This window comes from Taudactylus pleione, unplaced genomic scaffold, assembly GCF_031769625.1.
Source record: "Taudactylus pleione unplaced genomic scaffold, aTauple2 ptg000330l, whole genome shotgun sequence".
Classification (NCBI taxonomy): domain Eukaryota; kingdom Metazoa; phylum Chordata; class Amphibia; order Anura; family Myobatrachidae; genus Taudactylus; species Taudactylus pleione.
This window is the reverse complement of record NW_028284731.1, coordinates 3,332,288-3,351,050: the sequence shown is the minus strand read 5'-3', so window position 1 is coordinate 3,351,050 and position 18,763 is coordinate 3,332,288. Positions and strand designations below refer to the sequence as shown.

General features: G+C 46.9%; 1 protein-coding gene across 3 annotated transcripts in view; it reads left to right on the top strand.

Annotated features, from left to right (window-relative positions):
* AP1B1 (adaptor related protein complex 1 subunit beta 1) overlaps positions 1-18,763 on the top strand; it is a 32,303-nt gene that overhangs the window by 11,526 nt on the left and 2,014 nt on the right. For 2 of the 3 annotated variants that reach the window (XM_088443515.1, XM_088443516.1), the window contains exons 5-22: positions 1,482-1,727; positions 2,661-2,851; positions 9,694-9,915; positions 10,001-10,121; positions 10,248-10,343; positions 10,447-10,562; positions 10,729-10,894; positions 11,608-11,706; positions 11,971-12,230; positions 12,980-13,184; positions 13,476-13,496; positions 13,682-13,711; positions 14,142-14,276; positions 15,010-15,155; positions 15,257-15,386; positions 15,623-15,707; positions 15,848-15,934; positions 17,783-17,937. In XM_088443515.1, the coding sequence (XP_088299641.1) occupies positions 1,482-1,727; positions 2,661-2,851; positions 9,694-9,915; positions 10,001-10,121; positions 10,248-10,343; positions 10,447-10,562; positions 10,729-10,894; positions 11,608-11,706; positions 11,971-12,230; positions 12,980-13,184; positions 13,476-13,496; positions 13,682-13,711; positions 14,142-14,276; positions 15,010-15,155; positions 15,257-15,386; positions 15,623-15,707; positions 15,848-15,934; positions 17,783-17,937 (2,511 nt within the window). The remainder of the gene's footprint in view (positions 1-1,481; positions 1,728-2,660; positions 2,852-9,693; positions 9,916-10,000; positions 10,122-10,247; positions 10,344-10,446; positions 10,563-10,728; positions 10,895-11,607; positions 11,707-11,970; positions 12,231-12,979; positions 13,185-13,475; positions 13,497-13,681; positions 13,712-14,141; positions 14,277-15,009; positions 15,156-15,256; positions 15,387-15,622; positions 15,708-15,847; positions 15,935-17,782; positions 17,938-18,763) is intronic. The other variant, XM_088443517.1, reaches the window with a different exon arrangement.

Here is an 18,763-nt window from a genome sequence, read left to right as displayed (position 1 = left end):
TAATGTTTTTGCTGTAGTCTGCCAGTTATTTGCACGGGTGTTGACATTCATAATGTCGACATGGTCATAATATTAATATTAACCATGTTGGCTTTGATCATGTAGACACATATTAGAATGTTGACATATTGTCCCTCGTGGGTCAGTGGCGACTTAGTTACTCTCGATGGCTGCAGCGGCTCCATTGGCATGTTTCTGGTCCTGGCGGTCATGCCAGTGTGACTTCCAGCGGATGGAGTGGCGTTCCAGAGAGTGTACATACCTACCGTAATCCCTACCCCTAAATCTATCCCTCCCACTAGTGCCTAACCCTAACCTCCCCCTAGTACATCGTTCATGCCGACCTAAGAACTTCAGCCCTATTTGCACTATAACTTGTTAGTGCCCGACAAGCTGCAAATATATGAAGTAATATATGCTGCAATATGTAGCTAGCTTTATAGTTTTTTTGCACATTGAATGAGATTACCTAGATCCTTGACTGGTGAAAGGTGGTAACTATGTACATTTTAAATGGAAGTATAGCTTGATACTGCTGTACTACACAGGTCCCGAATCTGCTACTGTAACGTATTATACTGCTACAGGATAAGAGTCCAGGTGCTCTCCAAACTGTGGCCCTGATTCAGAGCCGGACGCTTTTTGTGAGCGCTCGCTCTTAATCAGGGCGGCCTGTTTTTGGTTTTTTTTTGGCCGGCCTCCAGGCCGCTCGCTCCACAGCTTTTGCGAGCGGCCAGGTGATTGTCTGCAACCATCGGGCTTGCGACGAGACCCTTGTATTAGGGTCTCGTTCCCGCAAGCCCCAGTGAGCTTCCTGCTCTAACAGAGCAGGAAGCTCACAACTGACATCACGAGTGATGTCAGTAGGGCCGCCCTCAAACGGAAGGCGTTCCTTCAGGAACGCCTCCGTTTGACCAGCCGCCACCCCCCCCCTCATCGACAGCCGCCTCGTTTGTAGCGAGCCCCGGAGCGAGTTAATTTTTCACTCGCTCTGGGGCTCGCGCGTGTGCAGTGCCCATCATCGACCCGCTTGCGAGCTGGTCTGAATCAGGCCCTGTGTACCTATGTTATATATTCTGAAACAGAGCCTCACTGGGCAGTCCTTTCTTCCTGCATCATGTAAAGTTATGGGTTAATGATAGATGAAGTAATACTGATTTGTCATGTCCTAGTCTCCATCCTGTAAGAGTTATTATATACGAATATTCACAATCGCTTTGAATTGATACATGGAAAATACAGATTAATTCCTGTAGTAAATGTTATCGAACTGAAGCATGTGAAAGTGCTCTCTTCTGTGGGCACTGTGGAATCCACATTTGTGCAGAATATACAGTATATAGCTGCTGTATGTACTTTGTTTTGATCTTTTTCCAGGTGATCTGAGTTGTTATTAATTTATGTTTGTTTTTTTCCTCACTATCATTAAATAATTTGTTCTCTGTCCAATTCTGTTAAGTTCATGTGACTCTTTTTCACAGGACTGTGAGGACCCCAACCCATTGATCCGTGCATTAGCAGTTCGCACTATGGGCTGTATCCGTGTGGACAAAATTACAGAATATCTTTGTGAACCACTGCGTAAGTGCCTGAAGGATGAGGATCCATACGTACGCAAGACGGCAGCAGTGTGTGTAGCCAAACTGCATGACATTAATGCTCAGCTAGTAGAGGATCAGGGATTCCTGGATACTTTGAAGGACCTGATTTCTGACTCCAATCCTATGGTGAGCGTCCTCTGTTCATATCTATGTGTGAGATGTTACATCTCTCTGCCCATTTGGTGAAATGATGAGCACCGCTATTTGTACATGGTGCAGTGATGATGTCTGCTTTATGTTATTACTGATTTTTCACAGATCTAGTTAAAGCGACAGCGGCTGATGTAGGAAAAAGCCTTGTGCCATAACCCAGCAGTGCTTCTTTTATCCTGGTGGTGCTCAGCCAGTGTTTGCATTTGGCCTGGCTGATACTCTTAGATCGTGTGGTATATTATGGCAACATCCAGGATGTTGAGACGTCTGCATGTCGACTGTCAGAATGTTGACAATGGTAATTTAAGCTAACCCTAACTGCAAGGTAACCCTAAAATCATGTGTCGACAGTGTGAATGTCAACATGTTGATTGTGGACATTGTCAACATTCTGAATGTCGCCCATCAGACCATGTCGATATTCTGGTGTCGTCATTCTTAATATAGACACAATGACTACATACCCTCCTAGATAGTTAATAATAGAATGAAACGTGAAGATGAAATATTGTCTGTAAATGAAATGCTAGCCTACTTACTAAAGCTTTTCCATATTACTATACATCTGTATTGTGGTTGCTCATTTCACAGGTTCTGGTAATTAGCAAACAGTGTGAACTTCCAATAAATAGTGTGTGTGTGTGTGTGTGTGTGTGTGTGTGTGTGTGTGTGTGTGTGTGTGTGTGTGTGTGTGTGTGTGTGTGTGTGTGTGTGTGTGTGTGTGTGTGTGTGTGTGTGTGTGTGTGTGTGTGTGTGTGTGTGTGTGTGTGTGTGTGTGTGTGTGTGTGTGTGTGTGTGTGTGTGTGTGTTGCACAACCAAATGGTTTTCAGACTCTATCACCAATAAAACAAAGAACATATGATGATAAGATGTACAAACTCCTCACCATTACTTTGACCTTCTAGGTTGTGGCTAATGCTGTAGCAGCCTTGTCAGAGATTGCTGAGTCCCACCCAAGTAGTAACCTTTTGGACTTGAACCCTCAGTCAATCAACAAGCTTTTAACTGCCCTAAACGAGTGTACTGAGTGGGGTCAGATCTTTATCCTGGACTGTTTGGCCAACTATGTCCCCAAGGATGACCGTGAAGCCCAGAGGTGAGTTAGCAATTATAAGTGTAGAGTATGCTTTGTGCCAGGAAGCAGGTTGTGCAAACCAGACTAATTTAGTGTTCCTGCTAGGGTGAGAAGGGGGCAAGATGACTCTGTGAAGGACACTGCTCTGCGCACGCTGAAGGCTATTGTATGCCTGGAAAGTGGCGTGGTCACTAGAAAAGGGGGTGTGTAATTGGGATGCGCCCCCTTTTCATCACTGTAGGGGGCGTGCCCAGCACTCAGAGATGCTGGGCTGCCCCAAGCTCTCCCCACAGTGTGAATAGATGCCAATGCACATGATTGTTTCACCTGAACTTTTCCCTTCGCGGGACACTGCGGCCTGCAGGTGTGGTCGACTGTTTCAGCTGGGCAACGCCATAGGGCAGAGCGCACGTCAGTAACTTCAAATTGGACAGGACGCGGCACCCCGCTGAAACAGCCTACCGGGAACACTATGGGGCAGATTCAATTAGCCGCGGGGTTGACCCCGTGGCTAATTGTCACACTGGTCCAATTCAATTGCCGGGGGTTCCTTGCATGGGAGTCCCCGAGACCTCGCGCGCGATTCCCTGCAGTCGGACTTTAGCTCGCAGCACCTGGTGGTGCGAGGTAAAATCCACGGTATTCGGCCTCGCGCACGGGGAAAAAACACATTGATTCCGCAGTCTACGCGGAATCAATGTGTTTATGTGCGTGAGTCCCGATTTTGCGGAGCGGGGAAAAGGCTATTTAATTAAATAGCTTTTCCCCGAGCAGCAGGGATTTTGGATGGATATTAGACTTGGGGACAACCCCGCGACTAATTGAATCTGCCCCTATAAGTTATATTTCTACTTCAGGGTCCATAGGGTATCCACAGGATACCTTGGGTATAGGTGTGACGTCAGTCGCAGGGCACCAAAGAGTTAAGCTTTCAGCCTCCCAGGATGCACTAGGTCCCCCTCCTATACCCCGCCCCCAGGCCAAGGCACCCCAGTTTAGTTTGGTGCCCGGCCGGAGTCGGGTGCACCTGTTGGAGTGGGGGCTAGAAGAGCCCCTGAAGCTTATTCTTCATGCAGCTGTGGCTGCACAACTGGATGAACAGCATGGACAGTCAGTCCTGACGTCCATGCTGTCTTCCCTACACCCCGCCGGTACCAGAACGCCGGTACTGATCCGGGGATGCTGGTGGGCGTCTGGGGTCACAGCTAGCGGTGACCCCAGATGCTCCGGACCATGGCCGGATTCAAGGGGGACAGAGGTAAGCAGCGGGGTCCCGCGGTGGGTCCCCGCTGATCACATGGTCCTAAGTCCCCAGGCAGGGGGCTCCCTGGGGACTGGCTGCAGCGTGGAGCCAGGCGACCAACCTGCGCTTCCACTACCCCCTGGGACAGCGGACCGCAGCAGAGCGGTAGCGCTGCGGCGTCCCAGGGGTTAAATGCATGCCAGGGGAGCGCGCCTTCCCTGTCTCACAGCCGGCGCCTCCCCCGCTGCACACAGCCCTCTCTGCACTGTGCTGACTGGTCCTGTGTCAGCGCTCCTCCCCCAGGCCAGCTTCTCTCTGCTCCTCGGCGGCCATCTTCTCTGCAACGCATGGTGAACGCTGCTGGAAGTCTGGAAGGAAGCATCGTGGTCTGGGTCCCCCCGCATACCTCTCCTCCGCTGTGGCTCAGGTCTGTGTATGCAGCGCTGTGTCCTACCAGGCCCTGTGTCTGTGTAGTTGAGTGATCAGCGCTGTTAGTGCAGGAATTGTTATTTCTCTGCATTGTATGTGACTGTGCTAGCGCTGCCTGTAACTATTCTTCACTAAACTGTCAGCTTTATTACTGTCCCTGTTCTTTCTGCTAAAGCCCTTGCGGTGCGGTGCTGCAGGGTGGTCTCTCGCCTATTTAATACTTAATTGGTGAGAGAGGTCACATACGTGGTGCCATCATGTCTGAAAGTGATTTTCCCCTCCGGCTACAGTGTACCACGTGCAAAGTACCGTTAGCGGAGGGGGAGGGTAGCGCAGAGGGCCTTTGCCGGCAGTGTTGTCCATGGCGCGGCCTATTACGGTTACAGCACCGGTACAGGAGCCGCCCTGGGCTTGTTTCGCTCAGGCGTTAACAGCTTTAGTGGGCCAGTTAGCTCCGCAGCCCGCGTTTACTCCGATGGGTTTGTCCCAGCAGTCTGTGGTGTCGTCACCCATGCAGGGGTTCCCACGACAATTGGTGGTACCCCACAGTCTCCCTATTTCCCCGCTCCCGGGTTCTCAGGAGCCAGCGTGGGTTAACTCCCTGACGAGTTCTTTACAGCACTTGTCGGATGTATTGCAAGGGGAGTCTGTGATGCGGCCTCATAAAAGGCCGGTGGCGTCTCTGTCCGCTCCTTATGAGGATGACGAAGGGACGTCTGATGATGGGGAGATTCTGGATCCTTACGATCAGGAACCTTTCCATACTAAGGACGCTGATGCTAAGTCCAAAGTATATATTCCTGGACTTATTCGGGCGGTCCGCACAGCCTTGGTGATTGAGGACGAAGTTCCCCCAGCGGCTAAATCTAAGTATGCCTTTTTCAAAGATGTGAAGGGCGATGCCACAGTCTTTCCTCTTTCGGGTCAGTTGGTGGACCATTTAGAGGAGGCGTGGAAACAACCTGGCAAAAGATACCAGCCGCAGAGACGCCTGGCGGTGGCTTATCCGTTCGCGGATAATTATTTTGCTAAGTGTGAATCCCCTCCACAGGTGGATTCTCACGTGACCCGTCTTGTCCGTAGTGCCACATTGCCGATGCCATCCATGTCCTCCCTTAAGGATGCTACGGACCGCAAGGTAGAAATCTGCCTGAAGTCCGCTTATTCCCTTGCAGGGGGGGCAGCACGGCCGGCTATGGCCATTTGCTGGGTTGCCAGAGCGATGGAGCGCTGGGCGGATTCATTAGAGGCTTCTTTTGAATCCGACTGTCCGGCCGAACAAGCGGAGTTGATTGGCAATCTCCGTGATTCGGCCACCTACATCAACGAGGCGGCTCTAGACATTAGTACTCTGGTGTCTAGAATTTCTTCAGCAGCGGTAGCTGCTCGTCGCACCTTGTGGCTGCGATCCTGGAAGGCGGACGCAGATCCAAGAAAGGTCTGGAAGCGTTGCCGTTTACCGGAGAAGTTCTCTTCGGTCCGGATCTGGATAAGATTGTGGCCACGCTGGCGGCAGCCAAATCTGCTTGTCTCCCGTCGGCCGCTGCTCCTTCTGGTTCTGGACCATCGTCCTTTCGGTCATCTAGGGCCCAGGGCAGGCCCAAACCACAGTCGTTTCCTCGACAGGCTGGCCCTAAGAAATCGGGCAAGCCCCGGAAACAGGCATGGAGTACCAGACGTCCGGCCCCCAAGCCAGATGACAAGCCTGCGGCCTGACGGTCCGGGTCTCCCCTTGGGGGATCCCAGGGTGGGAGGCCGCCTGCTGCAGTTCTCCCGGTGTTGGTCGTTCACTACGACAGACACTTGGGTTCTGGAGGTGGTCTCTCACGGGTACGCCCTCTCCTTCCGGCACAGACCCCCGGCTCGATTCTTCACCACGGGTCTACCATCAGACCGGAACAAGGCTACGGAGCTGCGGAAGGTATTGCACACTATGCTCCAGGCTGGAGTTATAGTGCCTGTTCCATTCTCCCAGAGGGGCCAGGGTTTCTATTCAAATCTATTTTTGGTACAGAAACCCAATGGGTCATATCGTCCGATTCTCAACCTCAAAGCACTCAACAAGTCTTTGCGGGTCCCGAAGTTTCGGATGGAGACCCTACGGTCCATCATTCTGGCGCTGGAACCTGGGGACTACATGGTGTCATTGGACATACAGGACGCTATGGCGGTCATGGCGGCTTCTCTGCGGCTGCAAGGAGTCCGCATGTTGCCGTACTTGGACGACCTGTTATTGGTGGCACCATCTCCAGAGCTCCTGTTACACCACTTGGACCTGACCATTGCACTGCTGCAACGGCACGGCTGGCTAATTAACTGGCAGAAGTCCACTCTAATCCCGTCTCGGAGGATTCTGCATCTTGGAGCCTTATTGGACTCGGGACAGCAAAGGATCTTCGTGACGGAGGACAAGATCTCTGCTTTACAGTCAAGGGTGCGCAGTTGTCTGCACAGCCGCCGGGTGTCCTTACACTCGGCGATGAGGTTACTGGGCTCCATGGTGTCGGTGTTCGACATGGTGGAATACGCCCAGTTTCACTCTAGACCTCTGCAGCACCTGATCCTGTCCAAGTGGAACGGGCTGCCTCAGTCTCTGAAGTTCCAGACGATTGTGCTCACCCCGGAGGTTCGCCTGTCCCTTGCGTGGTGGTTAAAGATGACCCACCTCAACAAGGGACGTCCGTTCTGGGTTCCAAATTGGGTCCTGTTGACAACGGACGCCAGTCTTCGGGGCTGGGGAGCAGTTTCGGGTCCACACTTGTTCCAGGGCAGGTGGACACCGACAGAAGCGGAGCTTCCAATAAATATCTTGGAACTCCGTGCGGTCTTCAATGCTCTCCTGCAGGCACAGCGGTTTCTCCAGGGTCACCCGGTGCAGGTCCAGTCGGACAATGCTACCACCGTGGCCTACATAAACAGGCAAGGAGGAACTCGCAGTCGGGCGGCTCTCGTAGAGGTCTCTCGGATCCTGGTTTGGGCGGAGCGCAATCTTCCGGCCATATCAGCGGTCTTCATCCCGGGAGTGCTAAATTGGGAGGCGGACTTTCTAAGTCGCCAGGACGTTCATCCAGGGGAATGGTCCCTGCACCCGGACGTTTTTCAACTACTGGTGGACAGGTGGGGTCTTCCAGAAATCGACCTCATGGCGTCCCGGCACAACAACAAGTTGCCGGTGTACGGGTCTCGCACAAGAGACGAAGGGGCGTCTCTGGTGGATGCTCTGTCCGTCCGGTGGACGTTCAGGTTCGCATACCTGTTCCCTCCGGTCTCCCTTCCACGGGTAATCCAGAAATTCAAACAGGAAGGAGGGACGCTCCTGTTGATAGCTCCCGCGTGGCCCAGACGGCACTGGTTCTCAGACCTTCAGGGTCTGTCCGTGGACAGTCCTCTGCGGTTGCCGCTACGACCGGACCTTCTGTCTCAGGGTCCTTGTCTTCACCCGGACCTGACTCGGCTGTCTTTGGCGGCGTGGCTGTTGAGACGGCCATGCTGAGGTCCTGGGGGTTTGCCAGCTCTATGCTGTGTACCATGTTACGAGCTCGGAAACCGTCTTCCGCGAGGATATACCATCGCGTGTGGCATACGTTCTTCCAGTGGTGTCGACCGAGAGGTTATGCACCGCGGGAGTTTCGTCTGTCTCGGATTCTCGCCTTCCTGCAAGCGGGACTAGATCATGGGCTTCGCCTTGCTTCTTTGAAGGTACAGGTTTCGGCCCTATCTGTCTGGTTTCACCGTAGGATTGCTACAATCCCGGATGTGCGCACCTTTATGCAAGGTGTTCTCCGTATTCAGCCGCCCTTTGTTCCACCTGTGGCGCCTTGGGATTTGGCTGTGGTCCTGAGGACTCTCCAAGGACCGCCGTTTGAACCACTGGGCTCAGTGGATATTAAATGGCTAACAGCTAAGACTGTTTTCCTTCTGGCCGTTGCTTCAGCCAGACGTGTTTCTGAGTTAGGGGCTCTTTCTTGTAGACCCCCTTTCTTGGTTTTTTTCATGGGAACAGGGCAGTGCTCCGCACTCGGCCCGAGTTTCTCCCCAAAGTTGTTTCCCAGTTTCAGGTTAACGAGGAAATAGTTGTTCCGGCCTTTAACTCACCGGGTCTTTCCGTGGGTGAGGCCTCTTTGGATGTTGTGCGGGCCTTAAGGACTTATGTGGACCGCACTTCTTTGTTTAGGAAGTCGGACGCTTTGTTGTCCTCTATGGCTTCTGTAAAAAGGGTTGGCCTGCTTCAAAGCAAACTTTGGCAGCCTGGATCCGTATGGCTATTTCTGAAGCTTATCTTCATGAAGGCCTACCGGTCCCTCCTTCTCTGAAGGCTCATTCCACTAGGTCTGTGGGTCCTTCGTGGGCAGCTTGACGTGGTGCCTCGGCAGTTCAGATCTGCAAGGCTGCTACGTGGTCTTCTGTCCATACCTTCGTGAGGTATTACAGGTTTGACACCTTCGCCTCTCAGGATGCTTCCTTCGGGCGGCGGATTCTCCTTTCTGCACAGGAGCGTCCCCACCCTTAAAGGATACTGCTTTGGGACATCCCCAAGGTATCCTGTGGATACCCTATGGACCCTGAAGTAGAAAATATGAGATATGGTAAGAACTTACCCTTGTTATCTCTATTTCTACGAAGTCCATAGGGTTCCACAGGACTCCCGCCCTGTCGCACCTGTGCTGCAGATGGGCTTTGCTCTGGTCACCGGTTTTCCGTCTCCCTCTGGTGAGAATGTGATTCTTGTATGTGTCCAGATCTTTGTTCTCTCTCTTCCTTCTCCTCCTCCGGCCTATGGCTTGGTAACTAACTGAGGTGCCTTGGCCTGGGGGCGGGGTATAGGAGGGGGACCTAGTGCATCCTGGGAGGCTGAAAGCTTAACTCTTTGGTGCCCTGCGACTGACGTCACACCTATACCCAAGGTATCCTGTGGAACCCTATGGACTTCGTAGAAATAGAGATAACAAGGGTAAGTTCTTACCATATCTCATATTTTATCAGCTAATGAGTGCAATAAGAAAGTAAAATACTGAGGGACAAGATCCAGCGGTATGGTAGGTGTGACATTTCTGTATTCTGAAGCGGTGAGTGTCAGAAATGACAGCCAGCAGAAAAGATTCTTTACTAGAGATTAAGCAGTCTGTTAGTCTACATTTCTGGCAATGAAAGTCTATTTGCTGTTTCCTTAGTGCACTTCTTTTCACTATAGTGTATGTGAACGTGTTACGCCGCGTCTCTCGCATGCAAATTCAGCTGTGGTGCTGTCTGCAGTGAAGGTACTAATGAAACTCATGGAGCTGCTGGCCAAAGACTTGGACTACTATGGGACACTATTAAAGAAGCTGGCGCCCCCCCTAGTCACTCTGCTCTCTGCTGAGCCGGAATTACAATATGTGGCTCTGCGCAACATCAACCTGATTGTGCAGAAACGGTAGGACCGTGTTCCCATGCTGACCGTCATTGAAAATGCTCTCGGTGCACTGATATCTGCTTATTACATGTGCCTCTTTCCCCAGGCCGGAGATCCTAAAACATGAGATGAAAGTTTTCTTTGTCAAATATAATGATCCAATCTACGTCAAACTTGAAAAACTTGACATCATGATCAGACTGGCATCGCCTGCGAATATTGCCCAGGTCGGCATATATATGGGAGATGTTACTGTCAGTCTACGTGTACAGGAAAAAATAATCATTGCTCTGTTCTTCCATAAGTGTGTGCATATTATGTTCTTCTAATCAGATTCCTATTACCCCACTTAGGTTCTTGCTGAACTGAAGGAATATGCCACCGAGGTGGATGTGGATTTTGTACGGAAAGCTGTTAGAGCGATTGGACGCTGCGCCATTAAAGTGGAGGTTTGACAAGTCAGCTTCTCAAAATATGCATGTTTGCAGCTTTAGGAGCATTAAAGAGAGAAATTGTGACTCATCTGTGATCTTTTACTTTGTTTCCCTCCAGCAATCTGCAGAGCGTTGCGTGAGTACCCTGCTGGATCTTATTCAGACCAAGGTGAATTATGTGGTTCAAGAAGCAATCGTGGTTATAAAGGACATTTTTAGAAAGTACCCAAACAAGTAGGTGTAACTGGAAACTTGACCTGTTGTCCAGAAACTGACTCATCTGATGCTTTTCTGTCAGTTCTTAAAGCTTTGAAGCTTGCTATAGAAGCTATTTGGTGATATGTCCCAATATGAATAATTAGATGTTGTTGTTTCTATACGCCCCCTTTGTTTATTTCAGATATGAGAGTGTGATCTCTACACTGTGTGAGAACCTGGACTCCCTGGATGAGCCGGAGGCCAGAGCTGCCATGATTTGGATAGTGGGGGAGTATGCTGAGCGCATTGACAATGCTGATGAACTGCTGGAGAGCTTCTTAGAGGGGTTCCATGATGAGAGCACACAGGTGAGCCTTGTGCCTGTGGCACATTGGAAGAAAATACATCTGCATTTCTTCTACAGTCTACAGTTAGGGAGGAACGTGAAGACTGGGAAATGTAGAAGAGGTTGTGACCGTTAAGTCTGTATGTATTATCATAGACCACAATGATTTTTTTTTTTTCAAGTTTTTATTGTGTGATCTCAACTGGTACATAAAATATAAATTTGTATTCTTGTTGTTCTCTATGAGATAGTCACTTCCTAACTGTTTCTTTCACACATATACACATACAAATATAATTAAAATAGGACTAAATTTAAGGTAACATTTTGTAAATTATTTGAAGAAATAAATAAGGGCTACTAGTGATTTTCCTTGATTTGGGGTGTCTTAATTTTTGGCTTTAGATTTCATTGTCATCCTATTCTTTATAAAGAAACATTAATCGGCTCACTGCCTAGTCCCTGGAATCTAGCATAGACACCTTTTGCTTGTCCTATACCTAGGAAGCCACAACCTGACACCCAGGGCATTGACATTTTAAATTAATTTATCTTGTACCTGTAATATAAAAGAGATCTGTACAAATAAAAAAATGTTCAGGTGTTAGGCTAATCCAAACCAGTTTGCCTCATTATTATACGTTTGCACTTACATGACTTAGAATAACTGTAAAATATTGTTTCTTAGAAAACGTAGGCTTGGGATATTTCTGACATGCGTTCTCACCTTACTAGGTCCAGCTGCAGCTCCTAACTGCTATCGTCAAGTTGTTCTTAAAGAAACCCACAGAGACACAGGAATTAGTACAACAAGTTCTAAGCTTGGCCACTCAGGTGGGTGTAACAATGCAATCTCATGGGTATACTGTTCTCTTTGAGTCACTTATGGTTTCAGTGAACTGCCATAAAGCTATTTAATGAGGTGTTACATACATTCCACTACAGATGTTTTATTTTTAGCTGTAATTTCTGCGCAGTGTAAAAACGATAGAGACAATGTGGCAGTGTTATTAAATTATTGGAGATTAAGAAACCCTTTTATGTAATCATTTCTTGCTGACATTGTATCTTTGCTCTAATGCATGATCTTCACCTCAGGATTCAGACAACCCAGACCTGAGAGATCGTGGCTATATATACTGGCGACTACTCTCTACAGATCCCGTTGCTGCCAAAGAAGTGGTCTTGGCTGAAAAACCTCTTATCTCAGAGGAAACGGACCTCATCGAGCCGACATTGTTGGAGGAACTTATATGTTACATTGGCACACTAGCCTCAGTATACCACAAGCCTCCAAATGCCTTTGTGGAGGGTAGCCGTGGGGTTGTGCCCAAAAGGTTACCGCCACGATCAGGCTCGTGAGTATTTATTGGATATTAGCTGGCTTTTTGAGGCTTGATACTTCTTCTAGCTACATTGATGCACTATGACTGTGTTATTAAACATGTGGCCCTCCTGCTCCTGTGGAACTGCACATTCCAGCATGCCTTGCCACAGTTTTAGCATGCCCTAATAACAAACTGTTGCAAGGCATGCTGAGATGTGTAGTTCCACAGCAGCTGGAGGGCAGCATGTTGAATACCACTGCTCTATGGTTTTCCTCTCCGGCATAGGCCAGGGTATGGTGTTTTGTCTCTGGTTAGTGCTCTTCTCATATAATCAATGGAAGGTGTGGTTTGTGAATTTCCCGTTCTCAAGCAGCAATGGGAAAAACAAAGGTGCCTTTAAGTTCTAGATGTATAGATGTTAATGTAGGTTTCTATCCATGCTAGGGAACCTATTTATCAAATAATATTTGTGAGATATTCCCCGACAGCATCTGTTTTCAGGGATACACGTAAATATTAAGTATGCACTGAATGTACGAAGGAGAGACCGAAGCAGATATCGGAGATTAAGGGATATCAGAGTTTTAATTTAATAAAACACAATGCTTATTGGAGAGAGTACACAATCGAGAACCAGAACTGCTGTCCTCTTATCTTCCTACATCGCATTAACATATGTGTGACCCTACGAAAGAAAACCTAAAGTAAAAGCATATAGTATTAACGTTAACAAAGAACATAGACTATTGTGATTCCTCCTGATTTTTCTTTGTACACAGCGGTGAGAGTGCAGAGAGTCCAGAGGCCGCACTCCAAGTTCAGCCTCAGGCTGAAACACATGCCTCCGTCATCCCATCACAGGGAGATCTTTTGGGTGATCTCCTAAACCTAGACTTGGCACCACCCATCAGCGGACCACCCCTAACTACCAGCTCTGTGCCCCTTGGTGGAGTAGATCTTCTGAGTGGTGGACTGGAGACCCTGGTGTGTAAATAAAATAGAGCACCTCATTCAATGCATTTCTTTTTAAATAAATAGAAAGTGACTCTTTAATCCCTCATGTTGTTTCGGGGGGAGAGGAGGGCAAGGATGTATAATGATAAATCTCTTCTCCATACAGTATCTGGGCTGATCCCTTATTTCATCTTTTCTTTTTCTATCAATGTTCTTTCCTATGCCGCTCTCACCTGCTGTTCTCCGGCTTTTGTGTGTGTTCCCTGCCTCTTTCTGGCTGCCTGTGCTGTGCCTCCCCTCCCATCTACTTCAACTTCAAAGATTGTGGAAGACACAGAAGGGGTATGCTAGGGACATCTTTACATCTACACTGCATCTATATTTAGGGTCTCTTTAACCCCTAAAGCGAGCTTACAAGGTTTCATCAAAGCTGTCACCCACTCTTCAGAATAACAACATTCACAGTCATCACCCATCATTATAGGGACATTTTCTAGGCTTGAGTAATTATTTTCTTATCTTTACAGCTGGGTGGCGACACAGGTCCAAATCTGACTGTAAGTACCTTTTAGTTAGTTCATTTAGGTTTCCCTCATCATATTTGGGAATTAAATAGAGCTCAGTTCTTTTTTTTTTTTTTTAGTTTTTTTATGAGACGGTACAAGCATCAATAGAATACAATAAAGAGCTCTGTTCTTATATCTCTTACTATTTATGAGTTCAAAATGTTTTAAGCTTTTGTATTTAACACATTTCTTTACCTGCTTTTCCACATTCTTATTATGCATCTATATATAGTAGATTGGATTACCTTTCATGTCCCTTCTGGCTTGCAATAAGCAATCACAATATTACAGTCTATCTTTAGGTTAAGAAGATGACTAGTTCCTCATTGTACCTGTCATAGCTGTTCTCATACACAGCTTCCCAGATTATTGCTCTCAGATTACCTGCAATAATGTATACATCTCTGCTTGTCTCCTCCAGCTTCCTACTGGATTTATGGCTCCTCCAGTGGGTCCATCTGCCCTGGGCCCTTCCCTCTCTGGAGGACTTGGAGACCTCTTTGATTTGGGCGGTGGATCAGGTGCAATCATTGGATCTTGCGTACCTCCAAAATCTGTAAGTAACACTTTGGTCTGATTCTGTGTCGCATGTATTGCTGATGTTTACGAAGTTGAGCGAATTTCTGCTACTGCGCAAACAAGTCTTAGAACTCTTATACTGTGTATGCGATTGAGACGCACCTTATCAGAAATGTACTGGGAATCTGCAGGCCGTGACTAGGAGGTGGATATTCAGACACACAGAGATTCTCTGTCTTATGGGCGTCTCATGGGAGTGTAGCTGAAGTGGTTGCATACACAGACGTTGAATCACTCATTTTGGAGGCCATACTCAGATGGGAAATCTGCACCTACCATAGAGCTGCACAGACGCTTAATCACTCACATTGGAGGCCATACTCAGACGGGAAATCTGCACCTACCATAGAGCTGGTGCAAGTTTAGATGGTGCAGCCAATGGTGGCGTCTAAAGATGCTCAAAGTGGGCATCTCAGTCCTTGCACACGCGGACGCATGCTTGTACACCAGGGAAAGGGCTGATACTAGTATTATCATAAAGTCGCAGGTGCAACTACACCAAAAGATGCTAAAGCGGTCACAGCAGCCTGGAACTCAATCAGCCTCTGTATTTTCTTTTTACTTCCTTATTATTACACTTGTTCCCAACTGGAGTAGCCACTTTGTCACGTTTATATATACTAAAGTACTTGCAGTCATATTATCAAGTTCCTTAAGTGGACTGTGGAGTTTATTCTAGTATTGACTTCTGTTTGTTTTTTCCTCCTCAGGTATGGCTGCATGCCATGAAAGGCAAAGGCCTAGAAATTAGTGGTACATTTGCCCGAAGATCTGGTTCTGTATTTATGGATCTGCACTTCACCAATCGGGCCCTCCAGGTCATGAGTGACTTTGCCATCCAGTTCAATCGCAACAGGTACAGCTGCTTCAAGTTCTCAGGAGCGACTCATTCCGCTTTTATTTACCATCCTCCATTCTAATTATTGCTGAACATCTTCCTCACTATTTCCCTAACAGCTTTGGGCTGGCACCTGCTGCTCCACTTCAGATACTTACTCCCTTGGCGCCCAACCAGTCTACAGAGGTCTCCCTGCCTTTAAACACAATTGGATCAGTCATGAAAATGGAACCTCTCAATAACTTACAGGTGAATATAGAGATACATATTCTACAACTAGATTAATCAATATGCAAATGATTTATTTCTTTATATAGTTAAGCAAGCCTGCGGATATGTCTTGATCAAGGCAAGTTTCCTTGCTAGCAATTATAAGCCCTCTAACGCATCTGCACTAGCAAAGCCATGGGCAGAAAAAAAAAAGTATGCTAGAACTGCATGCTTTGATTTATGCAGCTCTCCCCCCCCCCCCCCCCCCCCAACAGGTGGCGGTAAAGAACAACATCGATGTGTTTTACTTCAGCGTTGTATATCCGCTGCACATCCTGTTTGTAGAAGATGGAAAGATGGGTGAGTAAGCATTTGGGAAAGTTTGCAGCCCAGTAGACTGTATGCTTTAAAATCATGATTTCTTTTAGCATGTACTGTATAAATAAGTAATTGTTGAGATCACTATAATTACATGGTTGTCTGTACTTTAATTTTATTAGAGCGACAGATCTTTTTGGCTTCTTGGAAAGACATCCCAAATGAGAATGAGGCACAGTTTCAAGTCAGAGACTGTCCACCAAGTTCAGGCGAGTACCACACACACACACACACACACACACACTACATAATACTCACTGTAAATTATATATAGTGTGAGATTGCACGTAATCTGAGGGATTCTATCTTTAATGTTTGACAATAACAGATTTCTCTCTCAGTACACTATGCCCACTACAATCTCAAGAAAAACATTCTACAGACCCTCCAACATGACCCCTTCCATCAGGTACAAAATGCTCTGCTCCTGGACTTCCTCCTTTTATTTATGATTGCAGCCACCTGTGCTGAAACACCCTTCTCATCAATGAACTAGTTTAACACAGGTGACTGCCATCATAAATGAAGTGGAAAGTCCAGGAGCAGAGCATTTTCTACTTGATAGAAGGGGTCATGTTGGAGGGCTTGTATTATATTGCACGTGGATTACTGTGCAGTGTGAAAGAGCCAGGTTGAAATAAGCCGGGGTCGAGCATTTAAACCCTGGTCACGAGAAGGGTTAAACACATGTTCAACCGGGCTTGCAGTGCAGTGTGAACGGGTAACCCAGGTCGATGCGACCTGTGTCCCTTTCACTGTAGAGGAAGAGCCGGCGCTTGGAGATGATCTCATCTCCAAGCTCCGGCTCAGCACATGTTGGCGGTGACGTCATCGACCCAGCATTAGTGCCATCTCGGGCCGCCAGTCTGTAGGGGGTCTCAGCCGTGTCGCACCCAGAATGGACCTGTGAACAAAATCCTGGGTGCGACCCGGCATTCCGATCTGAAAGGGGTATTATGTAGCAACTTAATCACATAGTCCAGGCTGGATTACATGTACATTGATTAGTATGTGAGGTGGTGACTAGTTAGATGCAGCTCTATATTCTGGTATATGCAGGTGCTTGAATACAGAAAATTGGCAGACCTCTCATGAAGTGTAAATATATATGTAAATTGTAAGCATTTTAGAAGGGCTACTTAATAAAAGTATGCATCTTTTCACAGGGACATTTTTTTTGTAGGTTTTAATGCAATTTTGTTAATGCAGTTATCGTGCTCCTATAAGGTGTTATACCTTTTTGTTCAGATATTAGCCTATTTTTTAAGTGTCACGTTTTAATGATAAGCAGTTAAATGGTTATACTATAAAATTTGCACTGAAAGAAGCACCTCGTCAATGCAATCTGAAGATGTTCAAGCGGACAGTAGCTGACCAATCACATTCTGCATTTCCTATAAATAGCTTGAGCTCTTTGGCATTTGGAAGTGATTTTATCACGTACAATGAAGTCCCCTCTTAAATTAGATATGGAAAATTGCCTTCAATTCATTTTTCTAGCAGAACAGATGGTGTAATGGTTAGCATTACTGCCTCAGACCACTCAGGTCCGTGGGTTTGATTTCCACTACGGCCATAACTGTGTGGAGTTTGTATATTCTCCCTGTGCTTGTGTGGGTTTTTTCCGGGTGCTCCGGTTTCATAACTTGACTCCCAACAAAAATGAACCCTAGTGTGTATAAGCATGTGGTAGGGAATATAGGCTGTAAGCTCCACTGGAGCAAGGACTGATGTGAATGGCCAAATATTCTCTGTAAAGCGCTGCAAAATGTGTGCGCTATATAAATAACTGGCAATAAATAAATAAAATAATAATAAAATAGACAATGTGGCATCACATGCCTAGGTATGACTTTCAAAAACCTTTCAAAATGGACAAAAAAAACTAAAACATTCCTGTGAAGTCATCCATTTTGACCACTGTAATGGCTCTCTATAGATCAGAAAGGTTTTATTGTGTTGATATTCCTTTAATAACCACATTACAATTCTTCCAATAGTATTTCCTAATTTTTGACTATGTGCTGGTGAGCTTACAATACTGTCTGGTTCCACAGATGTGGTCAGTAACAAGCTGCAGGCCAGCAATGTCTTCACAGTAGCTCGGCGTACAGTGGAAGGTCAGGACATGTTGTATCAGTCTATGAAGCTCACGAACGGCATTTGGGTGTTGGCAGAGCTGAGGATGCAGCCTGGAGGTTCCAGCTGTGCAGTAAGTTTCTGTTGTCTGACTCCAATCTTCTGTTCTCATTGTACGTACTGTCAGCATGATTCAGCCACCAAACAGATGATTACAATGGTATAGTAATTTTTCATTGGATCTTTACACCTCATCTTATCTTTTAAAAAAAAAAATGAAGTGAGCAGGATTAGTATTCACTCAGCACTTCTGTTTGCACATTCATGTTTATATGGTTATGGCGCCAAAAACATCAGACAATGCTGCATAACCAAATTTATATAAGCAGCTGTAACACATGGCAGATCTAATTTTATGTGATCTTGTTTATATTATATATATATATATATATATATATATATATATATATATATATATACACACACACACACACACACTGCTTTCAGTTAGAGGTGTATACAAATACACTATTCTTTGTGCCCTTTACAGTATAATATCCACAAACATGTTTAAAAGAAAACATGAGCTCTATATACACGTAATTATGACATCTCAAATGTATATCTTAATGTGTTGTATACAATAGATGGGAAACACACTAGACCAGGGGTCAGGGAACTTTTTTATCCCAAAATATATTTAAATACGCCGACGTTACCACCTTGATTTGAAAGGAAGGAAATCATATAGTAGTGCCCCCATATAATGCCTCTGTAGTAGTGCCCCCATAGTTATGTCCCTGTAGTGCCGCTTGTACAAAAAACACCACTTGCCTTAATCCCCGCTCCTGCATCCGCCGCCGTCCTGTCCGCCCGGCTGCTCCTCAAAACTATGGGAGAGACGTCATGACGTCTCTTCCATAGTGCGCATGGAGAGAGGCGGAAACTGGAGTTCAGAA